This window comes from Liolophura sinensis, chromosome 8 (assembly GCF_032854445.1).
Source record: "Liolophura sinensis isolate JHLJ2023 chromosome 8, CUHK_Ljap_v2, whole genome shotgun sequence".
Taxonomy (NCBI): Eukaryota; Metazoa; Mollusca; class Polyplacophora; order Chitonida; family Chitonidae; genus Liolophura; species Liolophura sinensis.
The window spans coordinates 29834756-29860796 of NC_088302.1; the positions used below are offsets into that span (position 1 = coordinate 29834756).

General features: G+C 37.8%; 2 protein-coding genes across 4 annotated transcripts; one reads left to right on the forward strand and one right to left on the reverse strand.

Moving 5' to 3' along the window:
• Positions 1-1462: 1462 nt before the first annotated feature.
• Positions 1463-14886, forward strand: LOC135473930 (probable UDP-sugar transporter protein SLC35A4). Of its 3 annotated transcripts, XM_064753882.1 has the most exons (11): positions 1476-1595; positions 5593-5646; positions 6571-6662; positions 8023-8128; positions 8932-9096; positions 9973-10031; positions 10200-10262; positions 10696-10840; positions 11173-11269; positions 12056-12117; positions 14475-14886. In XM_064753882.1, exons 2-11 carry the CDS (start codon positions 5635-5637, stop codon positions 14661-14663), a joined length of 990 nt encoding a protein of 329 aa, XP_064609952.1. In that variant the 5' UTR covers positions 1476-1595; positions 5593-5634; the 3' UTR covers positions 14664-14886. The 3 variants fall into 3 exon arrangements, with proteins under 3 accessions (XP_064609951.1, XP_064609952.1, XP_064609953.1); XM_064753881.1 differs by lacking the exon at positions 5593-5646 and having other exon boundaries at positions 1463-1595; XM_064753883.1 differs by lacking the exon at positions 1476-1595 and having other exon boundaries at positions 5444-5646.
• A 3950-nt stretch (positions 14887-18836) lies between these two features.
• Positions 18837-20009, reverse strand: LOC135473394 (galactose-3-O-sulfotransferase 4-like). Its single transcript, XM_064753245.1, has one exon. It carries the CDS (start codon positions 20007-20009, stop codon positions 18837-18839), a length of 1173 nt encoding a protein of 390 aa, XP_064609315.1.
• Positions 20010-26041: the final 6032 nt, after the last annotated feature.

The window sequence follows — 26041 nt, forward strand, 5'->3', positions numbered from 1 at the left end:
TGAGAAAAGAGGGTTTACTTGTGCATGTTTGACGTATTATACGTCATATAAGTACCCTTATAAAGTATATAAAAAATAAAGAAATTAAAAAAGGCAATAAAAAAAAGAAATAAATTGGTAACGAAAAGTTAGGTTAGATTAAGAAATTATATGCATAAATATAAAAGTTTTCTTTTCCTAGTTAACATCGTCCACTGTATAATTTAAAAACACCTCTCCAAACATAAGTGTGCATAAAGCATTTTTTGAAAATGTTCTGAGAAAATCATAGGCCTACAACTGACTGGTTTCAGGCAACAGACAAACAAAATTGTCAGCTTACAGAATAGTCCAAAACACGATAAAATATGTGGTACCTTTGTGGGTTAATTGTACCCTTGCGTCATTATTCACGACATGAAGACGGCCAGTGCACGTCTTCAAGGTTCCCAGATTGCTAAAAGCTCAGAAACGATAAATGAAAATTCTTATAATTTTTTGGTGTGTGAATGAATAGTAAATTCACCCATACATGAGATATCAGTTCTCTCTCATCGATGTTGTTAGGTTGAAAGGTAAACTGAGGAATAATCGGACCGAACAGTACTATTTATCAGTGCATGGGGACGGGCTAGAGAGGGGAACCGATTGAGCAGATGGGAAGAAGTTGGAGTGTGTTGGGGTGGGGGGGGGGGGGGGCAGTGGTTTTCGTTTGGCCGTGTGTCCTTTCCGACTTTCGTTGGGGAAGACAATTTGTAGGCTCTATTCCACCAACTTAGAGAGCTTATCGGTTGATTTACGTGTCACGTGGGAAGGTTCCTCAGTAGCTAATAAAAGATCCGAGGTTTAAATTATCCGGTTTTCTCCACCGCTGGAACTGACCGTGATCGTACAAGGACAACTTTAAACAACAATTAAATAAATCAATTGAGAGATGAGAGATTCAAAAAGAATTTGCGCATTTTCCCCCCTATACATAAAACTGACATATTATTTAAACTGCCCAGTTTTCACGGCAACGTGCCGCTCAGCTCATCAATACCTGTAGAATACATGTAGCCTATAACCCTGTAGGCCTGTATGGTGAAAATGGTGAAATCAGGGCCATTTGGGCCAATGAAAAAAAAAAAAAATGCCAGGGGCTGAAAATGTCATGCACTTGCAGAAATAAGAATATAACAACGGCAGTAAATAGTAGAACATTCATGTACAATAGTCCTAATGAAACTATGAAACCATTTCGTGACTAAGCTATACCTGATTATACAAGCAATCCAACGATTTTACAAGTTTCTTTTAGAAAGAGCCAGTTAATGCTCTTCACCGGTTTATCCGAAAGCAGACTACGCGCTGTACGCCGAGGCCCAGGTTTGTCCATGAGTTATGGTCCCTGAATAAGGAGCTCTTTAAGGTGATTCCCCTGTTGAGGTAGAAACAGTGCTGGGTATCCCAGCTGGGTGACAAATTGTATTCAGACAGAAACGATGAAGATAGAAATAGGATGAAAACAAAAGAACATCTGGGATTTTAGGGTCCCCGAAAGCTTGTGTGCAGACATGAGTTCCTTGGTCGCTCATTTTTACGAAGCCAGTGGTGGTGGTGGTAGTATGACAAAGGTAAATTATCCAAGACTCTTTATCGTTTTGTTCTTGTGCTTTTGTTCAACTGTCCATGAATCCGCAACGTCGTGTTGTTTCTTGCCTTCACTAAACACACTGTACATGCAGGCCTGCTAGTAATCTGGGCTCGTATTTATTAAGCTACGGAACCATTAGTCCTAAACTGCAAGCCCTTAAAAAGGCAAACAAAGAACAGGATAGAGCTCAAATTGTGGTTATTAGGTCTACATTGTTCTCCTGTAAAAAAAAATCAGTGTACAAACATTTTATTTGCAGCTGTGTTTGAATTTTTGACTTAGGTCTTAAGATGCTTGATGAATATGGGCCCAGCACACCCGTCGGTTATAAGGCACTGTCCGTGATATATTTGAAGTGCAGCTCTATGTAATAAAGACATTCCTTCACTAAATTTTCATTTAAGAATCACGCAAGATGCCTGCAGTCCATGTCCGAAAGTGAGGGGGATGAGGACTTAGGAAATGGACTCCATGAGTGTAGTGTTATGAAAATGGGGTTTGCACAATTAAACACTCCCATTTGAGTATATGTCAGCTACAAAGTAAGAGCAAAATTCCCACAAAATCATACACTGTTCATATGTGTCCACACTTCCAACTCTATTGTACTATTGTACATATTAAATGCTTATCATTTAATCAGAAAGCATGAAATGCATGACACAGATTATAATCAAGTGAAGAATTCAAAGAGGCCAGCCCAAAGACTGGAATAACGAACCAGCCGTGTAAAGACCGAACTAGAGGGGTGGGAGTGGGGGGTTGTCAGGTGCATATAAGTACACGTTACATGGAAAAGAAAAACATGACTGCTTGGAAGCTATATTGGCCAGACAAATAGGGGAGATAATCGAGTCACCTGGAAGAAAGAGAATTTAAAAAAAGATGCCTAAAGAAAATAGCTTAACACACGCAAACCAAAAAAAAAACTTTTTTTTTCTCTAAACTTATCCGTCTTCTTTACCTGTTAATAGGTTTCATTCATTGGATTTTTTGCAAAGATCTGCATTCTTTGCACTCTTATTTACTTTTGTTTAAGTTTTAACTTGTTTTAATTATTTTTTTCTGCACTAACATCATTGAGCAATATATATGTATATTTTTTATGTTTCTCATCTTATGCTCTTCCTTATTGTTATAACTGTTTTTATACACACGTTTATATTTAGTTATTTGTAAACAGTTGATCAGTTCTTTATAGACTTGTTCATTTAAACATCATATTTTGCAGTTAAATAATACAGGGCTAAAAAATTTTTGTTGCGGATAACAAACCCTGTTTTTTAAGTCAGGTCGGTCTTCAGCATTTTTTTTTTTTTTTTTTTTGATTAAATTGAAAGTAATTTTCGGCCCTCATAACCTGAATGCCAGTTGAATTATCGCGGGTCCAATTTTCCTCACCTGCTTCAGTTAATACATTTCCGATTTTAAATGCTCTTTAAAAACTTTGTTGTTTTTGTAACACCGGATATATATATATGAGGGAATGAGGCAGCTCATACACAAGCCACTGGATGTACAGGACATCGTATATGGACTCGCTCTGGAAATACTTGCAACAGCAATATTTCCGGTAAAGAAACAGAGAAGGCAAAGCCACATTAAGTGTTCCTTCCGAAATCAGTGTCCGGCGAGTGCCGAAAATATTTATTAAAGATTAAAAAATTTTAATCAAAGTAGTGACACAATACGAACATAACGGGTTTCTGAAATTGATGGTCGTCTAAAGCATATTGAAAAAAGCCACGGTGCAACTGCTTCACCAGACAGTACTTCACATCGAAAGTCAAGTAGAAGAAAGAACAGCAAGTTACAGAATCCAGATTGTCCTAAATGCAAACCAGCTGGTGAAGGAGAGTCTTGCTCTCAATGTTTTGAGTGTGGGAGTGTAGAACATTTTGCCAGAGGTTGCAGAGTTATAGACAAGGGAAACCAGGGAAGCTGGTTGCAGCTAAGGGTCCAGTTGCAACCTATGGATCACAAGAGACCCACTATCAAGGACATGTCGTTAGAGTGCAAACTCCAGTGAAAGTGTGTCAGCCAACGAGATTGCAGGAATTCAAGGGTGGGATAGGACACATTCGTCGTGGGAACAGTGTGGCACAATTGAATGGACGCAAATGTCTGTTGAACTGCATTTTGGATGGACTATCAACCAAGATTCTGTGGGACACTGGTTCCCAGGTGTGTATAGTTCCCTACAATTGGCTGATACAGAGTTTCCCAGGTCGCAAATTGCAAGACCTCTCTGAACTTATTAGCGAGGAGTTCCAGCTAATAAGTTCAACTATTACCTACAAGGGCTGGGTTGAAGTGGATTTCAGATTTGCTTGTGATAAGGACTGCATTAGCTCACTGAAAATACCAGTGTTGGTGACTAATGAACCTGGACTGACCACACCTACATGTGTAGTTGGTTTCAATGCCATCAAGGAGTACTTTAAGAGCAGTAGCGATCCTGGAAATGTGTTTTGTCCTTTAGTATCTTTGATCCAGATGGCACTTCTGGAATCTCTCAAGAAGAAAGCAACAAAGGTTGTCAAACTGTTGAGAGAAGGCGATCAAGACATGGAATGTGTAGTAAAGACCCCATGACGTAGGATAAGGTCCCATCTAGGAGTTCGGTGGTTGTCAGGTGTAATGTGCCAAATGGACTGATCAACGAGGGTGAACTCACTACAACACTACCTTACACTTTCATAACCAAGTACTTTCACACTGATGTCAAATATTCCTTCTTGATTCTGGATCCAACATAAAATTTGAGTAAATTTACGAACTAAGTAGATAATCTGAGTCTTACAATGAATTGGGGCTGTTTCTTTGTGTTTTGTTTTTTTTTATCTTTTTTTTTTTCTTTTTTTGACGTACATGTAAAGGGCACTTAGAGGGAACGGCAGCATCCGGTAATCGAACGCTGAGAAGGGCTGGATTAGGCCCTGGATAGTAGTTACCAGTGGTTTTACAGAGCCTGTGCTGAAATGCTTGGGAATTTTATGCAAATACATGAACATGCATGGAAGTAAATAACTTTGTGGTTTACTTGTATACATTTTTTGACAGTGAGGTTGTGGTCATGCATTAAGCTGTGAATATGGTAAAATGCAGCCGTTTCTTGTGAATGGAGTGAAACAGGTAGCATCATTTTTTTTGGCACCCTAAGATCTGATGAAAGTGTTGACTTCATATTAAAGTCAAGTTGTCAACACGCTTTCTATTTGATCACTTTATGTATTTCTTTTTTTCAGGTAGATTGATATAATGTGTGTCTGTCTGATTTGATTTGATTTGATTTGATTTGATTGGTGTTTTACGCCATACTCAAGAATATTTCACTTATACGATGGCAGCCAGCATTATGGTGGGAGGAAACCGAGCATAGTCAGGGGGAAACCCACGACCATCCACAGGTTGCTGACAGACCTTCCACATACAGCCGGAGAGGAAGCCAGCATGAGCTGCACTTGAACTCACAGCAACCGCTTTAGTGAGAGACTCCTGGGTCATTACGCTGCGCTATCGCGCTAACCAACTGAGTGATGTGAATGAAAATGTTAGTAACACAGATGAAAACTAAGAATCTAGAAATATGAATGTGTCAAAATCAACAATGTCAGACATGAGGATCTTTCTATGATAATGTTTGCTGAATGCTTTGCTATGCTTGCAAATGATCACATTAATATAAGTAGGCTGTGGTAATTCTAATTTATAACCTAAGCCTCTGTTCCTATAGGCCTAGCCAGCTTAAACAAAACATATGGTTAAAATCCCAGTTTAAACACCCTATTCTTGGAAATAATGTAAGAAGAAAAATGAAAGGTGAAATTTTTGGCTTCTACTTTATGTGACACATGCCCAGATTGATCTTTGATAGATGTCTGGGATGGAATTGACATGCAGTATATATGGTGATGATTGTTCCCGTCATTTATATATACATGTATGTTCATGCTCCTATGCTTATTCTTGTCCAGACTCCAGATTAAAACAGCTGAGTCACTCTTGCAAGACCCAAGATGAAAGAGCAGGTAATTTTTAGCAGTTTTCATTTTGAGTGTAGGTATGCACTATGACAGCAGTTTACTGATTCTCAAAGTGCGGAGACAAGACATCATAAAGTTTCCTGATCCAATACTGTGTTGTGACAGATATACAATAAGAGTACATGCAAGGTTCCTCACAGGTACCTCTATACATGCAACCAGCTCGCTCCGAGTCTCTCATTCAACTGACTTTTCGATGTCCGTGCAACGCTCCTAGTATTGTATGCTCTGCCCGGTTTACACCCACCATAATGCTAGGCGCCCTCATATGAGTGAAATATTCTTGAGTACAGCGTAAAACACCAATGAAATAAATAAATAAACTATTGTACAGGTGTTGATACGCAGAAACATATATACATGTAGTTTCATATTTATATATACATAGATCAGCATGGATCAGTGTTATCACATGTATACACCATAATGTATACTCTGAGCTCACAAGGTTCCTCTGGTGTGTGTGGATAAAATATACTTGAACATTAAACGCCAATCGATCAGTCCCTAAATCAGTAGTTTACTCATTCAGTAAGGATGCTATTGCTTTAATAAGTAACAGTCTGTTACATAATAGATATAATTATTTGATAATGGCTGACGGTATAAAATATGATGTACACGTATTTGGCCTGGAGAATATGTATCGCTAGTCAATTTTGTGTACTAGTATTGGATTTGTTAGATTGTTCGATAATTGTCATTTTGCCATTTTTATTTTTTAAGGAATATACATTGTGAGTTATGCCTGAAAGCAAATAATCTTTTCAGATTGGCTATATTAGGGGATCAAACATGTATGTGCATAAATGTACACATGATTTTGAACCATTTCCATTGGTACAATTCGCCCCTGACTATGTATGTAGGTGTTGCATATATAGTTTTCCATCCTTCTCCTCTCTTCAGCTTCCTTTCTGGAACCCTGTCATGCCTGTAGAGAAGAGATCCCAAGGGTTCAAAGCTCAAGGTCTTCTCTGGCAGATGATGCTGCTGTTTGGGTAAGGCTCTTGCTTTATATAGACGTATGTCTGCATGCACATTGTATATGCTCTCTCAAAGGGTGCAATTCCTTATAATGCTCTTAGTAACAATAGTACTGTTTTAATACAAACAGATTTTTTTGTGTTTTCCTGATTGGTGCACACTTGTAGTGCTTGTAAGTTGTTTGTTGTAAAGCAAGCATGAACAAGGAGATTTGATGAAGTAGCCATCATTGATCACCCTGGGGGAGTTCACACATTGTTATAAATACATTTGTACATAAACACAAGTTCAGTATAACATACAAATAGTGTGACGTACAGTGTACATTACAACAAATGTGTACATAGGTCATGATGCATGTAATGAGGAGGTGACATATTTTTTAATCCCATGAGGTGGCACATCGTGGACTTCGAGCCACTGTTTTGTCCGAAATAGATTGTAGCATAACTTCCACACCATGACAATGTATCACTTTATATGGTAACGTCATCATGTCTTTATTGTGATGTCATTATGATGAGCTGGGAAAGGAACATTTGACGTTAATAAAATGGTACCATGGTTGTCCTGATGGGGGGATTGTCCCTTAATTGTGTGCATTTGATTGGGTTTTTTTTATTATTATTTTCCTGGTTGATCAAATGGCATGATGAATAATACATGTATAGTGGCTGCCTTCTTCAAAAACATGCAAGCAATGTGACCATCGTGCCTCTCTTTTTCACTTTAAACAGAGTCATTTGGCCGTGGAAAAGAAAATAAGATTACCCTTGTGAAATTATTTTTAGTCAGCTAATCATTGGATTGCTTCAATTGAAATAAATGTATGAACATGTAGGGATGTAGATATTATTATGGATAAACACTGGAAAATGTATTTTTAAGCCATCTTTTGATCAAAGTACCTGAAAGGAATTTGAATAAAAAAACATTTTATTTTTAAAATAAAGCAAAATTTGCTTTGAGATTTCACATTCACTTTAAAGAGCACCAACATGGAAAGGATCCAAATCTCACATCCATATCCATGGAGATGTAAGCTGGTTTATATTTTCAGTCTGACCATATAACTCTTGACATCACATCTTATGGGCCCAGACCCATCATGATGACATCCATCCTCTTCAGGGAGTACTTTAAAGGCACTTAACATGACCCAATTACGTCTGTAACCATAAAGGTTATTTCAAGCAAAAACAATATATATTGACTGTGACAAATATAACCTATATATACTACATGTGTATTAGTTGCAGATATTAGTAAGCACTCTGCTAGTCTCAGTTTTCATCAGATGAAAATCTTTTAACGTTGTAAAAACTATGTGAGTGGTCCATTAATTTGACCGTTTCGTGATTGAATCTGCTGCAGTGTGTTTGTGTACGGGTCATACACCATACTGGTTCATCTGTGTGAAGAAGATGGCCAGATCCCATTCAGCTCGTCCTCAGCTGTCCTGTTGATTGAGGTGACAAAGGTAAGAAAAAACACAGGGTAATACTGATGTTTCATTGATATCTATCCTGATTTGTTCTTTCCTTCCTGAGGATGTCTAGCAAGTTTGTTCCAAGATTTTTCTTGACACTCGATCTGCAACATGTATTTCATACGAATAATCAGTTCTACCAGCTTTTACAAATTAAACTGTTAATGATTTTGTTTCCTACACTAGGTGTCTTCACTTAATTTTCAATACAGTTGTTGAATTCAGCTGTTGTTGATTTTTTTATTTAATTATTTATTTGATTGGTGTTTTACGCCGTACTCTAGAATATTCAACTTTTATTGTGCATTCCATTGATTAAACTGCTGTCACACAGTTATGGTCTGCAGATGTGCGTGCAGTAGTTATTGTTTGATTAGAGCGGGTTTCTATCCTTTTTGCATAATAATAGCAGCTTTTCATTTTTGTTGGTTATAATGATGATTTCCTGCTGTTTTCATGGTATATTTGTAACAGTACTGTTCTATTAAAGCTAACAATCTTTTTGACCCATCAAATGTGTAAAACTTAATACAGAACCACTGCTGAAAATCTCCTTGCTTAGATTTTAATATATGTGTGGTTCAAATTGTTCCAAATATTTATCAGTTAGGTATTTAGTTTAATTAAATTGTTGTATCAGTTCAGTCCATCTCTGTCAACACCAGCCTGTTTTAATCAAAGACAGCCTAATCATCCAGGGGCCTTATGTGCCGTATATGTTGATGCGATATTTACAGTGTACATGTACATGTGCTGCTTAAGTGTGTTCATCAATGGTTGTGTCTTATTTGTAGATGATTCTTTCACTGATTATGCACAGTCCCCAGCTGATCAGAGAGGGGCTTCTCCTTCCTAAACCCAAGATCTGTTTGCTCTTCCTGGTGCCAGCCATGCTCTACTGTATCAACAACAACATTGCTGTCCACATGCAGCTTCATATGGACCCCACCACTTATCAGGTACATGTATGTAGGTGTTAAGTGACTTCATCACATAGACCCCACCGCTTATCAGGTACATATATGTAGGTGTTAAGTGACTTCCTCACATAGATCCCATTACTTGTCAGAGACATGTAGGCTATTAGTGTACATTTATTGGGCATAGCCGCTTCACCACATAGACCCCATCACTTATCAGGCACATATAGCTAAGGCTACACAACATAAATCTCACATCTTGTCAGGTACATGTAGGTGAAAATATTGTGTACTGTTTATTGTGTACTGTACATGTACAGTAGCCTCACCACACAGACTCCACCACTTATCCAGTACATGTATGATGAGGGTGCTTCATGTAAAGTGTTGATTTATTGTGGAGCTTCACCACATGGACCCCCACCACGTGCCCAGTATGTGCTGAGTGGGCCTTGCCGGCCATAAATCATCAACATTATCTCATAATGCATAGATGGTTTTGCATAAGTTTGTAGTAGGTCACCTTTAACCAGTATGACATACATGTCCTTGTATGTGCACGTCTTGATCTCACCCTGCGGATGTGACACGTGCGAGAATTCGTCAGTTTGCTGGTGGGTTTGCCCTGGCATTCCTCCACACACATCACCATGGTCACTGACAACCCATATCTGTTATAGGTAAACCTTTGCAATTATTTGACAACAAATATTTTACATGTGCACAACTTACAGTTAACACTGTTGTTATATGCGTGATAGAGCCACCCTGGGATTTGAACCAGTGACCTTAGGGTTTCAAGTCCATGCTTCTACCACTAGGTTAAAGAAAATTCTCTTCAGCACAACCACTGATGTATTAAAGACTTTTCTTAAGGATGTAGTAAATATTGTTTCTGTTCTTCTCTCATTACAGGTTCTAGGAAATATGAAAATTGCCACCACTGCTGTATTATATAGAATGATTATAAAAAGGTAAGAAGGATCCGTATCTGAACAATATTAAACACGCTTAAAATCATATGTCATTCTAAATTAAATTGTTATTTATATTTAATGTTACATGCATTTGTAATACATTGTTCCTTAGAAATTCTTTTATTAATCATCAGATTTGAACAGCAGGTTCTATTTATGTTACAGACACCTCACCAGGGTCCAGTGGTTCTCTCTGTTCCTGCTAACTCTAGCTGGTATTTGTGACAGGTGAGTTCAAGTATCTCACCATTTCTGATCAGAGATAAAACCAGTTTGGTCATATGTTGGAGCCAAGCTCCTAATACATGAGCTGTAAGGCTTGTAAGCCTACATGAAGCAAAATGAAAATTTCCACTGATGCCACTGTAGTCATGAAAAATCTTGTTTATAACATAATAAATGCAATTAAAATAAAAAAATTTTAATGCAATTGGGATGCAATTGTTAGCTAAGTACTAGTAACAGATTTTTTTCTTCCTGCACTTTTGTTCTACTAAAGTACCGCAGAACAGATGAGGTATTGGACAGGTTGGATATGGTTCAATGTTTTACGTTTTCATTTTTGTATTTTGTGTGTTTATTGACAAAGACCTGGTACTTTTTTCTCTTAACACCTGAGTGAAGTTTGTACTATTTCTCTTCCCATTCTTTATTCTTGTAGCTATGGTGGTTACGGCATCAAGGGAAACAACTCTGCCATGGAGATGCACATCACGCCAGCTGGCCTGGCTCTCATCTTTACTTACTGTGTAATCTCAGGGTTTTCAGGGGTCTATACAGAATTTGTCATGAAAAAGTATTTCCAGGTACATGAAGACAAATCTTTTCAACTATATTAAAAGCATTGATTGTAATAGCAGGAAAGACCTGATATAATTTATTTTGGTGAGGTGGAGAGTGTACAATATCAACTTTTCTGACCTCTTTACTGGTACCTTTAAATAGTTTTGTGTATATTTACAGTCTGTATTCTCTGTGTATCCATTTTCTTTGATGTTTTGCATCCAAGAATTTGTAACTGTAAAAAGGAAATATTTTTTATTCTTTCATTCATTACATAACCAGACAGGAACAAGTCAGATACAGAACTACAGTTACTCATTAGTCTTCTTAAAAACACTTGACCTTGTCATTTCAGCTGTCACTCCATGTCCAGAACATTTTACTCTACTCCTTTGGAATAGTGCTTAACTTTGTAACCTGGATGGCCCAAGCTTCTCAGTCTTCCTCGACAGGTATAAAACGCTCAACTCGTGCCTACAAATTCTACAGGAATCAGGATAAATATGATCTTCTCTTACCATAAGTGTCCAATTGGCCTCCATGCAGGTGACACTCTCAGGATGGTGCTAGTTTTTCTTCAGAAACTGAATACATGTACGATATTAGTTACATGGTTACTCAGTGATATGCAGATATATGGTGTCAATAATGCTCATATATATTGAGGATTAATGACACCATGTATTTGCGTATTCTATCACCGAGTCACCATGTAATGAATTTAAGCTGCAAAGACCCATCAATTCAGTGCAGAACACCAATGTATACATGTAGGTGGATAGCTTCAATGATGTGACCATTGATGGACCACAATAAAGGGAGATAACCTAGTAAGCAGTCACATTTGACGTCATCTGCAGGATTCGAGAATATATCCATACATATGTATACACCACATGTATGTATCAATTTGCTGTTATTTATTTTGAGTTTAGTGTACATTTTAAACAAGACTTTGCTACCTGTACGTGGCAAGCTGTATATGTAATTATTTGCAGTATTACGTGTTAGAAATGTTAATTCAATTTTTTACATCCACCATTGCAGAGTGTGAAGATTCGGGGGAAATTGTTGTCACAAAGATTTACAAAGTGTTTGGTCTATGATATTAAAAGAGTGGGAGAAGGTTAATGCCTGTCTTTGGTTAAGACGGTTGTACATTTATTTCATGATTGACATGCTACATGTAGTTTCATTGTATTGATCCTCAAGAATGTGTGTATTTAATTTCCTTTCAGGTGAAAGTTTCAACATTTTTAAAGGATACTCATTTTACACTTGGATTATAATTTTAACTCAGGTGAGTGTTGTTGATAAATAAACCTCTGATTACCCTACATATGTTACCCAACATTGATGTAAAAACTACAAAAAGTTCATAGGAAAGAGGGCGAAAAGTTAGTGGTAAATGCAGTCTTCAATATTGTTTTTGACTATTATTAAAGAGAAAAAGGCACCTGAAAATAATTCCTGTATGGAGGATATTTGGGACAAGCCTTTGGTATATATAGTCTCTGTGTAATGATGCTATAAATGAAGATGTAGCACATTGTGTAATAAATATATTAGCACCTGGATTTTGTCTTTATTTGGGACATCATTATGCAGTGATAATAAATACCAAAAGGTAGTCCCATATACACACCATACAAAAATATTTTCAAAAACCCTTTTCTCCTAAAAGAGAAATTGAACAAAATATGGTGGAAAAAATCATATTTGCAAATAAGTTTTGTCACTCTTTCATCTGATTTCGCATCATTATTATGTTTTGTTCTTTAAAGAGGTCACTTTTTTACTTTATAATATTACCTAGCACATAAGATCAGAAGATAACAGTAGATACTTGGACCACTGATGGCCTGAAAATAGACAACACAGTGAATGTGATTGGACAACTCAACCTAAAAGTTGTCAACTGAGGGAATGTGATTGGACAACTCAACCTGAAAGTTGTCAACAGAGGGAATGTGATTGGACCATTGGCAGTCATACAACACAGTGGGCATACATTGTGATATAAATTTTCAGTGTTTTTCTAGATCTGATAATATACATTGTGTTTTTTTCTGAATGTTCAGATCATATACCATGTTCATGTACATATGTTTTCTGGCTGTCAATGATCCACTGTTTCTCTATATGTGGACCTCCAATCTTGTTTTATTATGTCAGAATGGCTCATATATTTCTCAGTCTTTGTCAGTGGTTTTTCTTCATTATTCCACTGTCCATGGCCTAATATCAACAATACATTATACTATTTTTCCGGCTACCTGTGTTCTGGTGCTTGTAATTTCCAGGCTATAGACTGCATAGTTTCTATTTCAAAGACAGTCAGTGTCTTGAAGTACATCTGCATTTAGTTGTTGTCTATTTCCAGGCTGCCAATGGACTGATTATTTCTACATTTAGTTGTTGTCTGTTTCCAGGCTGCCAATGGCCTGATCATGTCTGTATTCAGTTGGTGTCTATTTTCAGGTTGCCAATGGACTGATCATTTCTACATTTAGTTGTTGTCTATTTCCAGGCTGTCAATGGCCTGATCATGTCTATATTCAGTTGGTGTCTATTTTCAGGTTTCCAATGGACTGATCATTTCTACATTTAGTTGTTGTCTGTTTCCAGGCTGCCAATGGCCTGATCATGTCTGTATTCAGTTGGTGTCTATTTTCAGGTTGCCAATGGACTGATCATACCTACATTCAGTTGTTGTCTATTTCCAGGCTGTCAATGGCCTGATCATGTCTGTATTCAGTTGGTGTCTATTTTCAGGTTACCAATGGACTGATCATTTCTACATTTAGTTGTTGTCTGTTTCCAGGCTGCCAATGGTCTGATCATTTCTACATTTAGTTGGTGTCTATTTTCAGGTTGCCAATGGCCTGATCATACCTACATTTAGTTGTTGTCTATTTCCAGGCTGCCAATGGTCTGATCATTTCTACATTTAGTTGGTGTCTATTTTCAGGTTGCCAATGGCCTGATCATACCTACATTCAGTTTTTGTCTATTTCCAGGCTGCCAATGGCCTGATTATGCCTACATTCAGTTTTTGTCTATTTCCAGGCTGTCAGTGGTATGATCATACCTACATTCAGTTTTTGTCTATTTCCAGGCTGCCAATGGCCTGATCATGTCTGCATTCAGTTTTTGTCTATTTCCAGGCTGCCAATGGTCTGATCATGTATGCATTCAGTTTTTGTCTATTTCCAGGCTGCCAATGGTCTGATCATACCTACATTTAGTTGTTGTCTATTTCCAGGCTGCCAATGGCCTGATTATGCCTACATTCAGTTTTTGTCTATTTCCAGGCTGCCAATGGTCTGATCATACCTACATTCAGTTTTTGTCTATTTCCAGGCTGCCAATGGCCTGATTATGCCTACATTCAGTTTTTGTCTATTTTCAGGCTGCCAATGGCCTGATTATGCCTACATTCAGTTTTTGTCTATTTTCAGGCTGCCAATGGTCTGATCATACCTACATTCAGTTTTTGTCTATTTCCAGGCTGCCAATGGCCTGATTATGTCTACATTCAGTTTTTGTCTATTTCCAGGCTGCCAATGGTCTGATCATACCTACATTCAGTTTTTGTCTATTTCCAGGCTGCCAATGGCCTGATTATGCCTACATTCAGTTTTTGTCTATTTTCAGGCTGCCAATGGCCTGATCATGTCAGCCGTGATGAAGCATGCAAGTAACATCACCCGGCTGTTCATCATCTCCTGTGCCATGCTCGTCACTACAGTCTTGTCAGTTCTAGTCTTCCACATAACACTCAATGTCTGGTTTGTTATGGCATTTATATTGGTGCTAACATCTGTTAGTCTCTATCACAGATAAACAGGACAGAAGTAATTTACACAAGGACACTTTATATCATTACAGAGTACAAATACTTTGTTTCATGTATCTGTACATCTGTGGGTCATTATTGGGAAAATCATTCATTTGGGAAGAATTAGCCCTGTTGCATACATATCTTATCATCTGGAGTTTATATACATGGAAATCACTTTTTGGCTTTAATATTAAATGATCTCTTAATTACTGGAGATAAAAGATAGATATGTTTATACTGTGGTTGTAATTGTATATGTTTTCTAGGAGAAAAGCTCCAGAGATTAAAAGGCTTTTGTATGATACTCTGATGGACTCTATATGGACTGGTAGAAGTATGGATTTTTGTTTTCAGAAGTCATTTTTAAGTACATGTGTATCTGTATTTAAAGTAACAATTCTAGTCTGTTTCACACTGTATGTTATATATACTGTATTTTGCCCAAAATATATTTTAACATTATACATTTTGAGTGTGTTCCATGAAAGAACAGAAATAATGTGCATCATTTATAAACAGATACTAGTCTTATGCATATCGGTATAACAGAATAAGAATGCACAGTTTTGATTTATGCCAGTTTTTCCTAACTTAAATGGAGAGCACATGGTTTATGTTTTGAAAGGTTATATTTGTGAATGATCATTTGTTTTTAGTTTTCTTTTGGTTAAATGTGCTCTATTTCCTCATGCATTTAGAAACATCTGTTACAAGTACTGTATTTTCACCTATATACATGTATATACTGAAAGATTCATTTGCAATAGGGTACAGGGTACAAATGCTTCTGCAGCCTGAAGGTAGTAAGTTTGTGGTTCAAATCCCAAGAGAGTCACATAAAAGGCAATTATTTTGTATTTTGTATTATATGTGTAATGTAAAGAAGTTAAAGCTCTTGTACTCGTCTATTGAAAGATACATATAACTGGAATGGGGTAAAAGATTATGCAAATTTATGCTCAGCACATGTAACCCATTGTTACAGCAACCATAGCCCATTCCCTACACTCACCTGATGCAGATGTATTCAGTAACCTGCCAAAAGTTAATTAATTACCTAAAAATTTGCCTGAAAAATTGGATTTTTAGAAGCAAATAAACGTTGTGTAATGCTGAAACTTACATTTTTCTGGTAGGATATCTTCCCACATTTCCAACAAACCTCAAAACACTAAAATCATTAGAACTCTCAGATTCAGGTTAGATGTGCAAAGACAGTCCTGGTACGTGAAGTTATGTTTGTAACAAGTGACGGGTAGAAATGAAGTGCATCCTGAAGGCAGGAATTTGGCCAGTTTAAGTCTTAATATGGTAACACCATTACAAATACAGCATCATTTACACAGCGTTTACAATATCACACCTGTATTTGTGCTTCATTATAAAACGATGTACCTCATGCACTTCTGACAAACCTACCTTCCCATACAAGTTTTACTCATCGTTTAAGCACAGTGCCATTGAAAGATGCCAAATATTATTTATTTATTAATTTATTTTTCTTCTTGTTCTATTGCAAGAAATCCACATCATTGATTCCTGCTTTACTCTTTGTTCCTGTTAAGTTATGCCTTTCCTGTTTTAACTCTGTACAGTGTTAATGATATGGCATGTTACAGCAAGTGAAGTAATCACCTTACATGTACTATTACTGTGAAAAGCCTCCATTGCATAGATGCTGATTTAACACTGTTTTGGAGGTCGGTGCAACCAGCATGCCAGCCCAACCACAATGACCCAGGCGCCTGTCACTAATGGGATTGCTGTGAGTTCAAATCCAGCTCATTCTGGCTTCCTCTCCGGCCATACCCGTTCGTGGGAAGGTCTTTCAGCAACCTGTGGATGCTTGTGAGTTTCCCCCAGGCTTTGCCCGGTCTCCTCTCACTATAATGCTGGCCGTATTCTTAAAAGTGAAATATTCTTGAGTACAAATGTGAAAGCATAGACTTTCTGAATGACCTGAAGTGTCTCATGTTTGATATTTCAATAACTTTAGTACAATATTGTTTGCCTTCTTTATTTGGCATTTCTTAACTACAGCAAATAGTTTTGTGTCAAAGTACTGAAAAGTATTTGCTTTTTGGAGTGTATACGAATGACTTTTCCCTTTTTGTATCGGCCCACATGTGTCAACAAGATTTGACAGTATTAGAAAACAATACCCGCATGTAATACATGACATGCAGCTTGGGCATAATTTTATTATTATTTTTATTTTTACTTTTTATAGTTTTATTTGTTATTTTAAACTTTGCAGCATTTAATTCGTTTTAGAACACATTCTACATATTGGTGTTCATTTTTTTATAAACTTTTCCATACTATCAAGATTGTGAGAGACACTTTGAGCCATTACAGACTCATCCATATTTGAAACATGAGCAGTTTTCTTGTATGGTATTTTTCTGAAAGAATAGACCCAATTTAACATTATCATGATTCATTTTCAGTGCCACTGTACAAGAGGCTGTTAAAACCAGCATTCAAGTTTAATTGTGAAAATAAAAGATAATTTTGAAACATCGCGTAGGCAGTATTTCTATAGCAATACCAAAATAGCTTTTTCACAAATATGATTAACTATCCAACTATGTCATATATATATATATATGATAGTTGTACGTGGGAAGGTCTGACAGCAACCTGTGGATGGTCGTGGGTTTCCTCAGGGCTCTGCCCGGTTTCCTCCCACCATAATGCTGGCTGCCGTCGTATAAGTGAAATATTCTTGAGTGTGCCGTAAAACACCAGTCAAATAAATAAATAAATAAATATATGATAGTAACATGTCTGAATATTGTAAATTAAACATGTACCGGTACTTAATTTTTGTGAGGTACATCAATATGTACTCTAGTCATTGTCATATTGTTTTTTTTCATGTAAAGTAGGCATATTTTTATAGCACCAAACTATCTGGAATTTGAGAATAGAAGTGGATATCCTCTAATAAACATGTCCTCTGACATCTCTCCATATTGTTTACATTTCTTAAAATGTTTAAACGTTTTCCTGTTGCTGATGTGATGTCAATTAAAACCTTGAATCAACACTTGATTTTTAAACTTACATTTTCATTTGTTTATTGTTGCGTTTTTCATATTCTTTTAATTCCTTGAACATGGGAATCTGCATATAGTACTGACTGCCATGACTCCTGTAAGTGTTCCAACCATAGACACCAGCATAGACACCGGCATAGACATAATCTGAGGGGTTTTTTGTAACAATAATATGTAACTCCAACATATCAGTGTGTAGAGCTCAAGGTGTTAACTGTCACAAAAGGTATTTTTGATTGTCAATACGAGTGATTTTACACAGAGCTGAATACAGGAGACAAGTTAAAAGAAACAACATAGTGAAGGTTGTTTTTCTTTCACCCAGGTTTTTCCAAGCATGTATAAATCTGTCTATGCTTGTGTAATGAAAATGTCTTCTTATACCCCTGCCCATATGAAATAAGCCATAGTATTTACTATGCAGTAATTCTAGTTAATATGTTTCCTTGTATGAATCTTATGTGCAAAGATTTACCATTATTATGAACGATTTTCATAATTCTGCAAACTAAACCTGTATAAAACAGGTGTCTATTAATACCTAACTTTGAACTTTTCAAAATGTGACGAATGCTCGAAGGACTGACAGAAATAGTAGTCAGGGAAATTACCAATTGAACTTTGCAGCATAACGCATGCGTCTTGTCTCCTCACATCGCATTTAAAAAAAACATGTCCCATTTAATTTAGTTAAATGAACTGAAAGTGTGTTGTCTGAATAAGGCTAGAATGTGTTTTGCTTTCGTGGCAGATTGTTGCGTTAATTTTAGTGCAAACATTTTATTAAATCAACATAAAGATTGTATTAGGCTAACACAGTACAATGTTGAGTGTAACAGTATTATGTTATGATAACAGAGCAATCCTATAAGGTTTGTCAGATGACGTCTGGCAAACTCAATATACCGTTAATATGTTGGAAACTAGCAAGAGTGGACAAATGATCTTATATCTCGCAGTTACCTTTACCTTTAGTATCTTCATTCACTCTGGTAAGTAAAGTCTAGTCTAATTATCAAGACTTGAGACATCCTAATACACATTCGTATACAACAAAAAAAACACCGTTGCCATAATGTAAACGAAAGATTTGTGCATAAGTGTGAACAACGTTTATGAATGCGTGTGGATTGTTTCCCAGATGTCCCCGTATTGCCACAGACCAACATAATTCTGGATCTCTAGCTCAGAGTACGTCAAGAGCAGACAACTCATGGAAGAGACCGTAAAGCCCTGGCTCCAGGGTGACGGATCTATACGGAGGCTGGTCCCTACCTTTCTTCTCCAGTTTGCACAAAACTCTTTAACGGACTGAAGAATTTTCTTGAAGAAACGTACCTCGTCTTGAAAGTCTTCGCCGCTGTGGTCAATGATTGAGTCGAGCTTTGCTGAAAAGTGAGCGTAGAGGACGTAATCAAATCGTGATATACGCTCATGGCGTATTTTGTCGGCTGCGTTGAGATGCCCTCTTGGATAGAGGTGGTTGACGTTACGTGGAATGTAGATAATGTCCTCAAGATTCCAGCATAACAGTCGCTTCATTAAAACCAGCGACTCGTCCATTCTTTCCATAATCAGTATTAATTTGAAATCTTTATCCAACTGAAATAGTCTGTCCTTAAATCCTTTCATCGAATCGGCTGTATCGTTGGCAGTTGGCAGTATGGACAACCATTCGGAAACCGGATTTGACAATATTTTGGTTGCGTGCTTTTCTGGATGTTTCAAGAACTTTCGCACTATATCGGTTTCTGGAGACTGTTGCAAGTTGAGGTAGGCTAAGTGATAATAGTAGAGGTAACTCCTAAGATGAGAACCGGGTTCCCTGATGATGGCGATACGGGATGTGTCATTGTGTGTAAACCTGAGCATGTCGCTTCTGTTGTATCGAATGTGATTGCAGAGAATATCAAACGGTTGACCTGCATGATTTGGGAATATATCATCTCTGTCGATAATCCTACTTTTACTAAGCCAGTTGTCGCGTTTTGGCAGCATAAACTTTACGTCTCTCGATAGTCCAAACCGGAAGAAAATATTCTGTAAAGTGGTACTTCCAGATTTCGGCACCTTCATGAAGACAACATGACGGTCACCACGGCACGACTTCTGCGTGGGTGTGTAGTACTGTATCACATTTCTGGGTAGAGGGCAAAATTCCGTTAAATATTTTAGTAATAAACTGCTTAGAAGAAAGCTGGATAAAATTCCAGTACAAAGAAGAATGAACTGTCGATGAGCCTGACTGAAACAAGAAAAAGATAAAAACCGATCAAAGGTCTGCATTATTCAAAAATGTGTCGTTTAACTTAAATATAACTTAAACACTGTCACAGTGATATGCAAAGGTATATGAAACAAGTAATATACGTGGACGTACTACAGGTGAATAATCTCGCGATGCAATGGTAATCTTTTTCGCTGATAAAATACTTCTGGCCCATGCAAGATGTATATAGTTTTGTTCATCCCTGTCTTTGCTATGGCGATCAGGGCCCGGTCGTTCAAAACTGGTTTAAGACTTAATACCAGATCTAACATAAATTCGAGTTTTCAGTTTTGTACTTAGCCTCAAAACAATAGTGTGCCAGTATATTAAATATGAACTAAAACTGTTGCTGTTATACTTTGACTTTGGAGAACAGTATTGGCTGTTGAGTTTGGCTAAAATTTTAAGTATAAAATATGACTTGATACCAGTATTAGCTAACACACTTTCGAACAACTGGTCCCATTGGGCAAAGTATAGTAGCGCAGTATTCTTACATTGCAACAGAAAAATTAGACCCTTGTCATCATTGAGCGGGAAAATGTAGCAAATTATTGATCAAAGTGTTGCTAATGACTGGTGCTCAATCTAGCAGGAACTCTCTCTGAGAGCGTATTAAGGGCTATATATTCATACACAGTAGTAGCACTATACATGATAGATGCATACGCAAAGGGCTATATGCTACATGTATGAATAGCATACATCCTGAATTCGTTTTACCTGATATGATATCGTGACATCCTACAGCTGTAGCCTGGTTGGCCATCCCTCGGGTAGAAACAGTTACTAACCTGCGGTGTAGCCAGTGTTAACAATGAGTATACAGTGGTAGAGAGGCTAGTCTGAGTGAGAAAAAAGGTCAACAGAGCTCGCAAAACCGGCTTGAGTCAACATGAGCACTAAATGCAAAAATAACTGTAAAACAATTAAGATAGTTTGAATGTCTTCCAACAGATGATCCTTTGAAATCCTTCGGTCAATATATGGGCTCGTGGCCGACAATAATATATAGCATGTAAAGCCAGTAGTTTGCAAATATAATTACAGATTGGGTCTGTCAGTAACGTGCGGATCGTCGGAGGTTTCCCCGGGGATCTGCCAGGTGTCCAACCACCATAATGATGGCCGCCGTCGTATAAGTGAAATAATATAAGTACGGCGTAAAACACCGTATTAATAAATTAATAAATAATTACAGATTGTATGTGGGAAGGTCTACAATCAACTTGCAGATGGTTTCCCCCCGGCTCTGCCTGGTTTCTTCTCATTATAATACTGGCTGTCGTCATACGGTGTAAAGCAGTATGAAAGCGATTCACAAACGTTACATTTCAAATAAATTCATCTTTTAATAGCTACGTAGCAAAAATGGGAAATTTGTGATTAATATGTTTATCCATGGATAAGTAATGTTTTTTGTTTTGGGTTCTTTTTTTCTCAAATGCTGTTATTAAAATACTAGGTCTTTTGCTGGCCTAATAATTCATGTATACTGTCTCACGTAGTTCGGGCAGGTAGCCCTTGACCACTCACGTGTACGAATCCAGCTCTCGCTTATTCGCGTGTCATCAGAGTGTGTGATTGATCCAACAGGAAGTAGACATTTCGACATAAGAAAGTCGAAATTTGCGTACCGGTATTATTGCATACGATATCTCCGTGTGTCGTCAGAGTGTCAACGACAGGATGTCGAACTTTCGAGAGAAAAACTCCAAATTTAAACACGAGAAAGTCGAAATTTCGACGCAAGAAAGTCGAAATTTCGCACAAAAAGGCGAAATTTTCAGAACGAAAGTGGACATTTCGACATAAGAAAGTCGAAATTTCCAGACAAAAAGTCAAATTTTTTCTTATCGTGACACTAATGAGCTTACGTACATTTGTAAGAGGTGGTTGATAAAATTTAATTGCGAGTTATATGGCGTTCTTTTATAATGTCATTTATTACTGCGTCGTGTCGCATGAGACGCGACAACAAGTACAGCCGCGGCCTCCGTGGCTCAGTTGGTTAGCGTGCTAGCACAGCGTAATGACCCAGGTGTCTCTCACCAATGCGGTCGCTGTGAGTTCAAGTCCAGCTCATGCTGGCTTCCTCTCCGGCCGTACGTGGGAAGGTCTGTCACAACCTGCGGATGGTCGTGGGTTTCCCCCGGGTTTGCCCGGTTTCCACCCACCATTAATGCTGATCGCCATCGTATAAGTGAAATATTCTTGAGTACGGCGTAAAACACCAATCAAATAAATAAATAAATAACAAGTACAGCCAGCGTCTTTACGGATGTCTTGGTTGGTGTAGGCAGTGGCGCCATCGCGTGGTTTCCACAGGTGGCCAGTGGATGGATTCCACACGCTCGTCGTCCCAAAATGCACCCATTCTCGATTGAAGGAATTATGACGCCATGACGTCACAGCAAGACTGAACATATGCAACCAATGAGTGGGACAACTGTTCGGCCCACAATTTGCAAGTGTGCTGCTTGTGATTGATCAAATTTATGTTCTTGAACGACAGCTCGGAAAGGTCTATATATATGTAGAACGACACGTCAGTGACCGCTACTACACGTCAATCTAGTGGCCAACGGGGAGCGAATGGAACGTACCGATACATTGTGACGTTGCTGTATCCGAAGCGTCCAGGTTTTTGGCGTTTCACGTTACTTCCTGTATGGCCAGAACGTCGTCGGCAAAGACGATGGCCGACTTGTTGGTATGTACACGCTGTTACAGACAGTACCCTATGGTGAGAATTGTCTGGTGCCGCCAAACAACTATTATAGGCAAGTATATATGGCATATAAAGTGACCTTCGGCTCGCTGCATTTCTCACATACTAGATGTGCTTGAGCATTTGCAGTATCATAAGGATTACACTGTGGTATGCATGACCACAAAACTGTCCATTGTAAATATTGTACACATTGACAATATTAAATATTTATTTATTTATTTATTTGTTTATTTATTTGATTGGTGTTTTACACCATGCTCAAGAATATTTCACTTATACAACGGCAGCCAGCATTGTGGTGGGAGGAAACCTGACAGAGCCCGGGGGAAACCCACGACCATCCGAAGGTTGCTGGGGAAGACCTTCCAACGTACGGCCGGAGAGGAAGCCAGCGTGAGCTGGACTTAACTCAAAGCAACCACACTGATGAGAGGCTCCTGGGTCATTGTGGCGTGCGGCCAAGGGGGCCACTTATTAAATATATACAGTGTGTACGTAAACGCAGAACATATATAGTGAGACACAAATATTTAAAGAAGTCAAACGCTTTTACCTAAAGCAACGATTAATAGATCTGAATCACATGTTCCTATAATTATATGCCATATAAACACCCCGTGCCAACCTTCAGTAATATTTACGGCTGTTTTAAGCCAGGTGCCGATTCCACAAAGCAAGTTTGAAATATTGATTAATATTTGAAGGTCAATTAAATACTCTCTATTGGACAATTAAATAATTAGGATTGTGAACACCAATATAGGAATCATACTAAAGAAAACTGAACGTGTTTTGAACAAGACCAAAACCAGCATTACAAAGAAGTTGACAATTTGGCAATGGTCAGAAATCATTGTATAGCAGCATCCCAGGAAAGTCTTAGTAAGGTTGTTGTGAAAAATAATCGTGTGCCAGTGGTCCAGGAAAGACTGCTGGATATTGTCAGAAACCATGGCGTGTCATCTGCCCAAGTAATTTCGATGGTCGTTGTCAGAATTAAATCATCAACGACCCAAGAAAGTTTAACAGATAAATTATCAGGCGTATATAGAATTCCGGCGTAGGGCTACATGTACATGACTGTATATACAATTCCGGCGTAGAGCTACATGAACATGACTGTATATACAATTCCGGCGTAGAGCTACATGTACATGACTGTATATACAATTCCGGCTTAGAGCTACATGCACATGACTATATACAATTCCAGCGTAGAGCTACATGTACATGACTGTATATAAAATTCCGGCGTACAGATACATGCACATGACTGTATATACAATTCCGGAGTAGAGTTACATGTACATGACTGTATATACAATTCGGGCGAATTGCCAGGCGTAAACCTACATGTACATGATTGTATATACAATTCCGGCAAATTGCATGCCACCCCCCCCCCCCCAAAAAAAGCATGTACATGACTGTATATACAATTCTCAAAGGTACATGCAATATCTGATTTCTACTATAGCTTTATTAGCTGTTTTTCTCTCTTTTATGTTTGCCAGGTGGTCTGTATCTATGTACTACGTGTCACCGAATCCTTCACGGCTCAAGGTGCCGATTCCATAGGTATCCCGGCTACTACAAACAAGCCCTTATCTGCAGTTTGTGTTACAACAATCCTGCCGAGCTCGCCTGTCCATTGTGTGCTACAAAATCAGGTATATTTACTCCTACATTGTATATGGCGCCATATAGTCCTTATACTAGACTATGATGATTAGGAGTGACTTTTCTTTTTCAAAAGTTTATATCAATTTAAAAGTATTGCAGCATGAAGTAAATTCACATTTGCTTTGCTAACGCATAAGAGTGGTATTGAAATATGAATCCAAATTTACTTTTACTAAAATGCATGTACGTATACTTTCTAAACACCAGTCTGGGGTCACGAAATTTGGTATGTTCCCTTTCGTTATTTTACCTGAAATTACAAGCTGATTTTCAGTAAATTACCTGGAATGGACGTTGTCAAGCAATATCTTGACCTTATTAGAAAAGAAATGGCAATTTTAAAGTATAAGATAGCTTCATGATCCCGTGGCCTGGTGCTTGATTACTGTGAGACAAAGACATGAAGTCAAAGACAAGGTGCATTTATAGGTCTCTACGTACCAGCTGAATACCATGTAGTGTGTAACCTAAGGTTCGGTGAGACTCAAATGTTAACTTCAGTAAGCTCATCCTTGTGCAAAAACTAATTCGACAACAGTTCAAACCACAGTTGACATCACACTTATGTCCATTCAATTATTTATTCAGTATAAATATTAAGGGAACCATTCGATATATATCGGTAAAGGCTCACATCTGTTTCCAAAAATATCCCTTCTACATGTATTTGTCTTCTGAAAATCTACAAAATAGCCATTTGCTACAACATAAAACAGAAACAGGGGAATTTTGAGTTCAAACTCTTTTATCGTAAAGGTAAAAATAGCCCCACTATATCATGTGACTTGCCAATACCGTTTGGCAACGATTATTAATCACATTTACCCCGGACGTTTGAAAAAAAACTTTGACAAAATCTCATTTAAAATAGACGAACGAGTTAGAAAATTGAGGAGCTGGGGTCAGTTTCATGAAGCATACTTATTATTAAGTAGCCCTTAGCTAAGCGTACTTCCTATCTCTACAACATACGTCGTCATGGACGTTAAGGGCTTTAATAAGTATGATTCATGAAACCGGCCACAGAATGTTTGTGAACTTGAGCGAAAGTTTCTGGAGGAGAGAGGTGTTATCTGTGCCTCTGGAACAAGATGAGGAAAGTTAGCGGTAAGTTAACGTCAACAAGTCACAGTAGGACAGGTTTTACCATTAACGACGAAACAACGCGATCTGGAAACTCCCTAATTCTATATAGGCCTACACACGTGGTAGATAACCTTTTTTGGATTGATTGTGCAAAGTTTAGGTTATTATTTCAAGTTTATTTCAGTCATATTTTGACGGTGTCAGTGGCTATAATGAGCATTTATTGTGCTATTCTGCTGAAACAGCAGCACATGCGTTTTTCATTTCAAAACTCCATCGTCAAATTATCATTTCCTTCAGTATGGCGTTCCAACTCGCAACAAAACTACATCTGCTTCAAACCATCAATGCCATGAAAACTTTCACAACCAGTTAACACTGCAATCTCGTGGAGTCTGCAACTTGTTTGGCCATTGCTCATACTCAATGGAGAAAGAATCCGTTTGATCAGAGACTTCAGTTCTATTGTAGATTTGTATTAATACAACTGCTGTTTCTGTTGAATTTCCAGAGGACTCGGCTGTGACGGCGACATTTTGTGGAGAG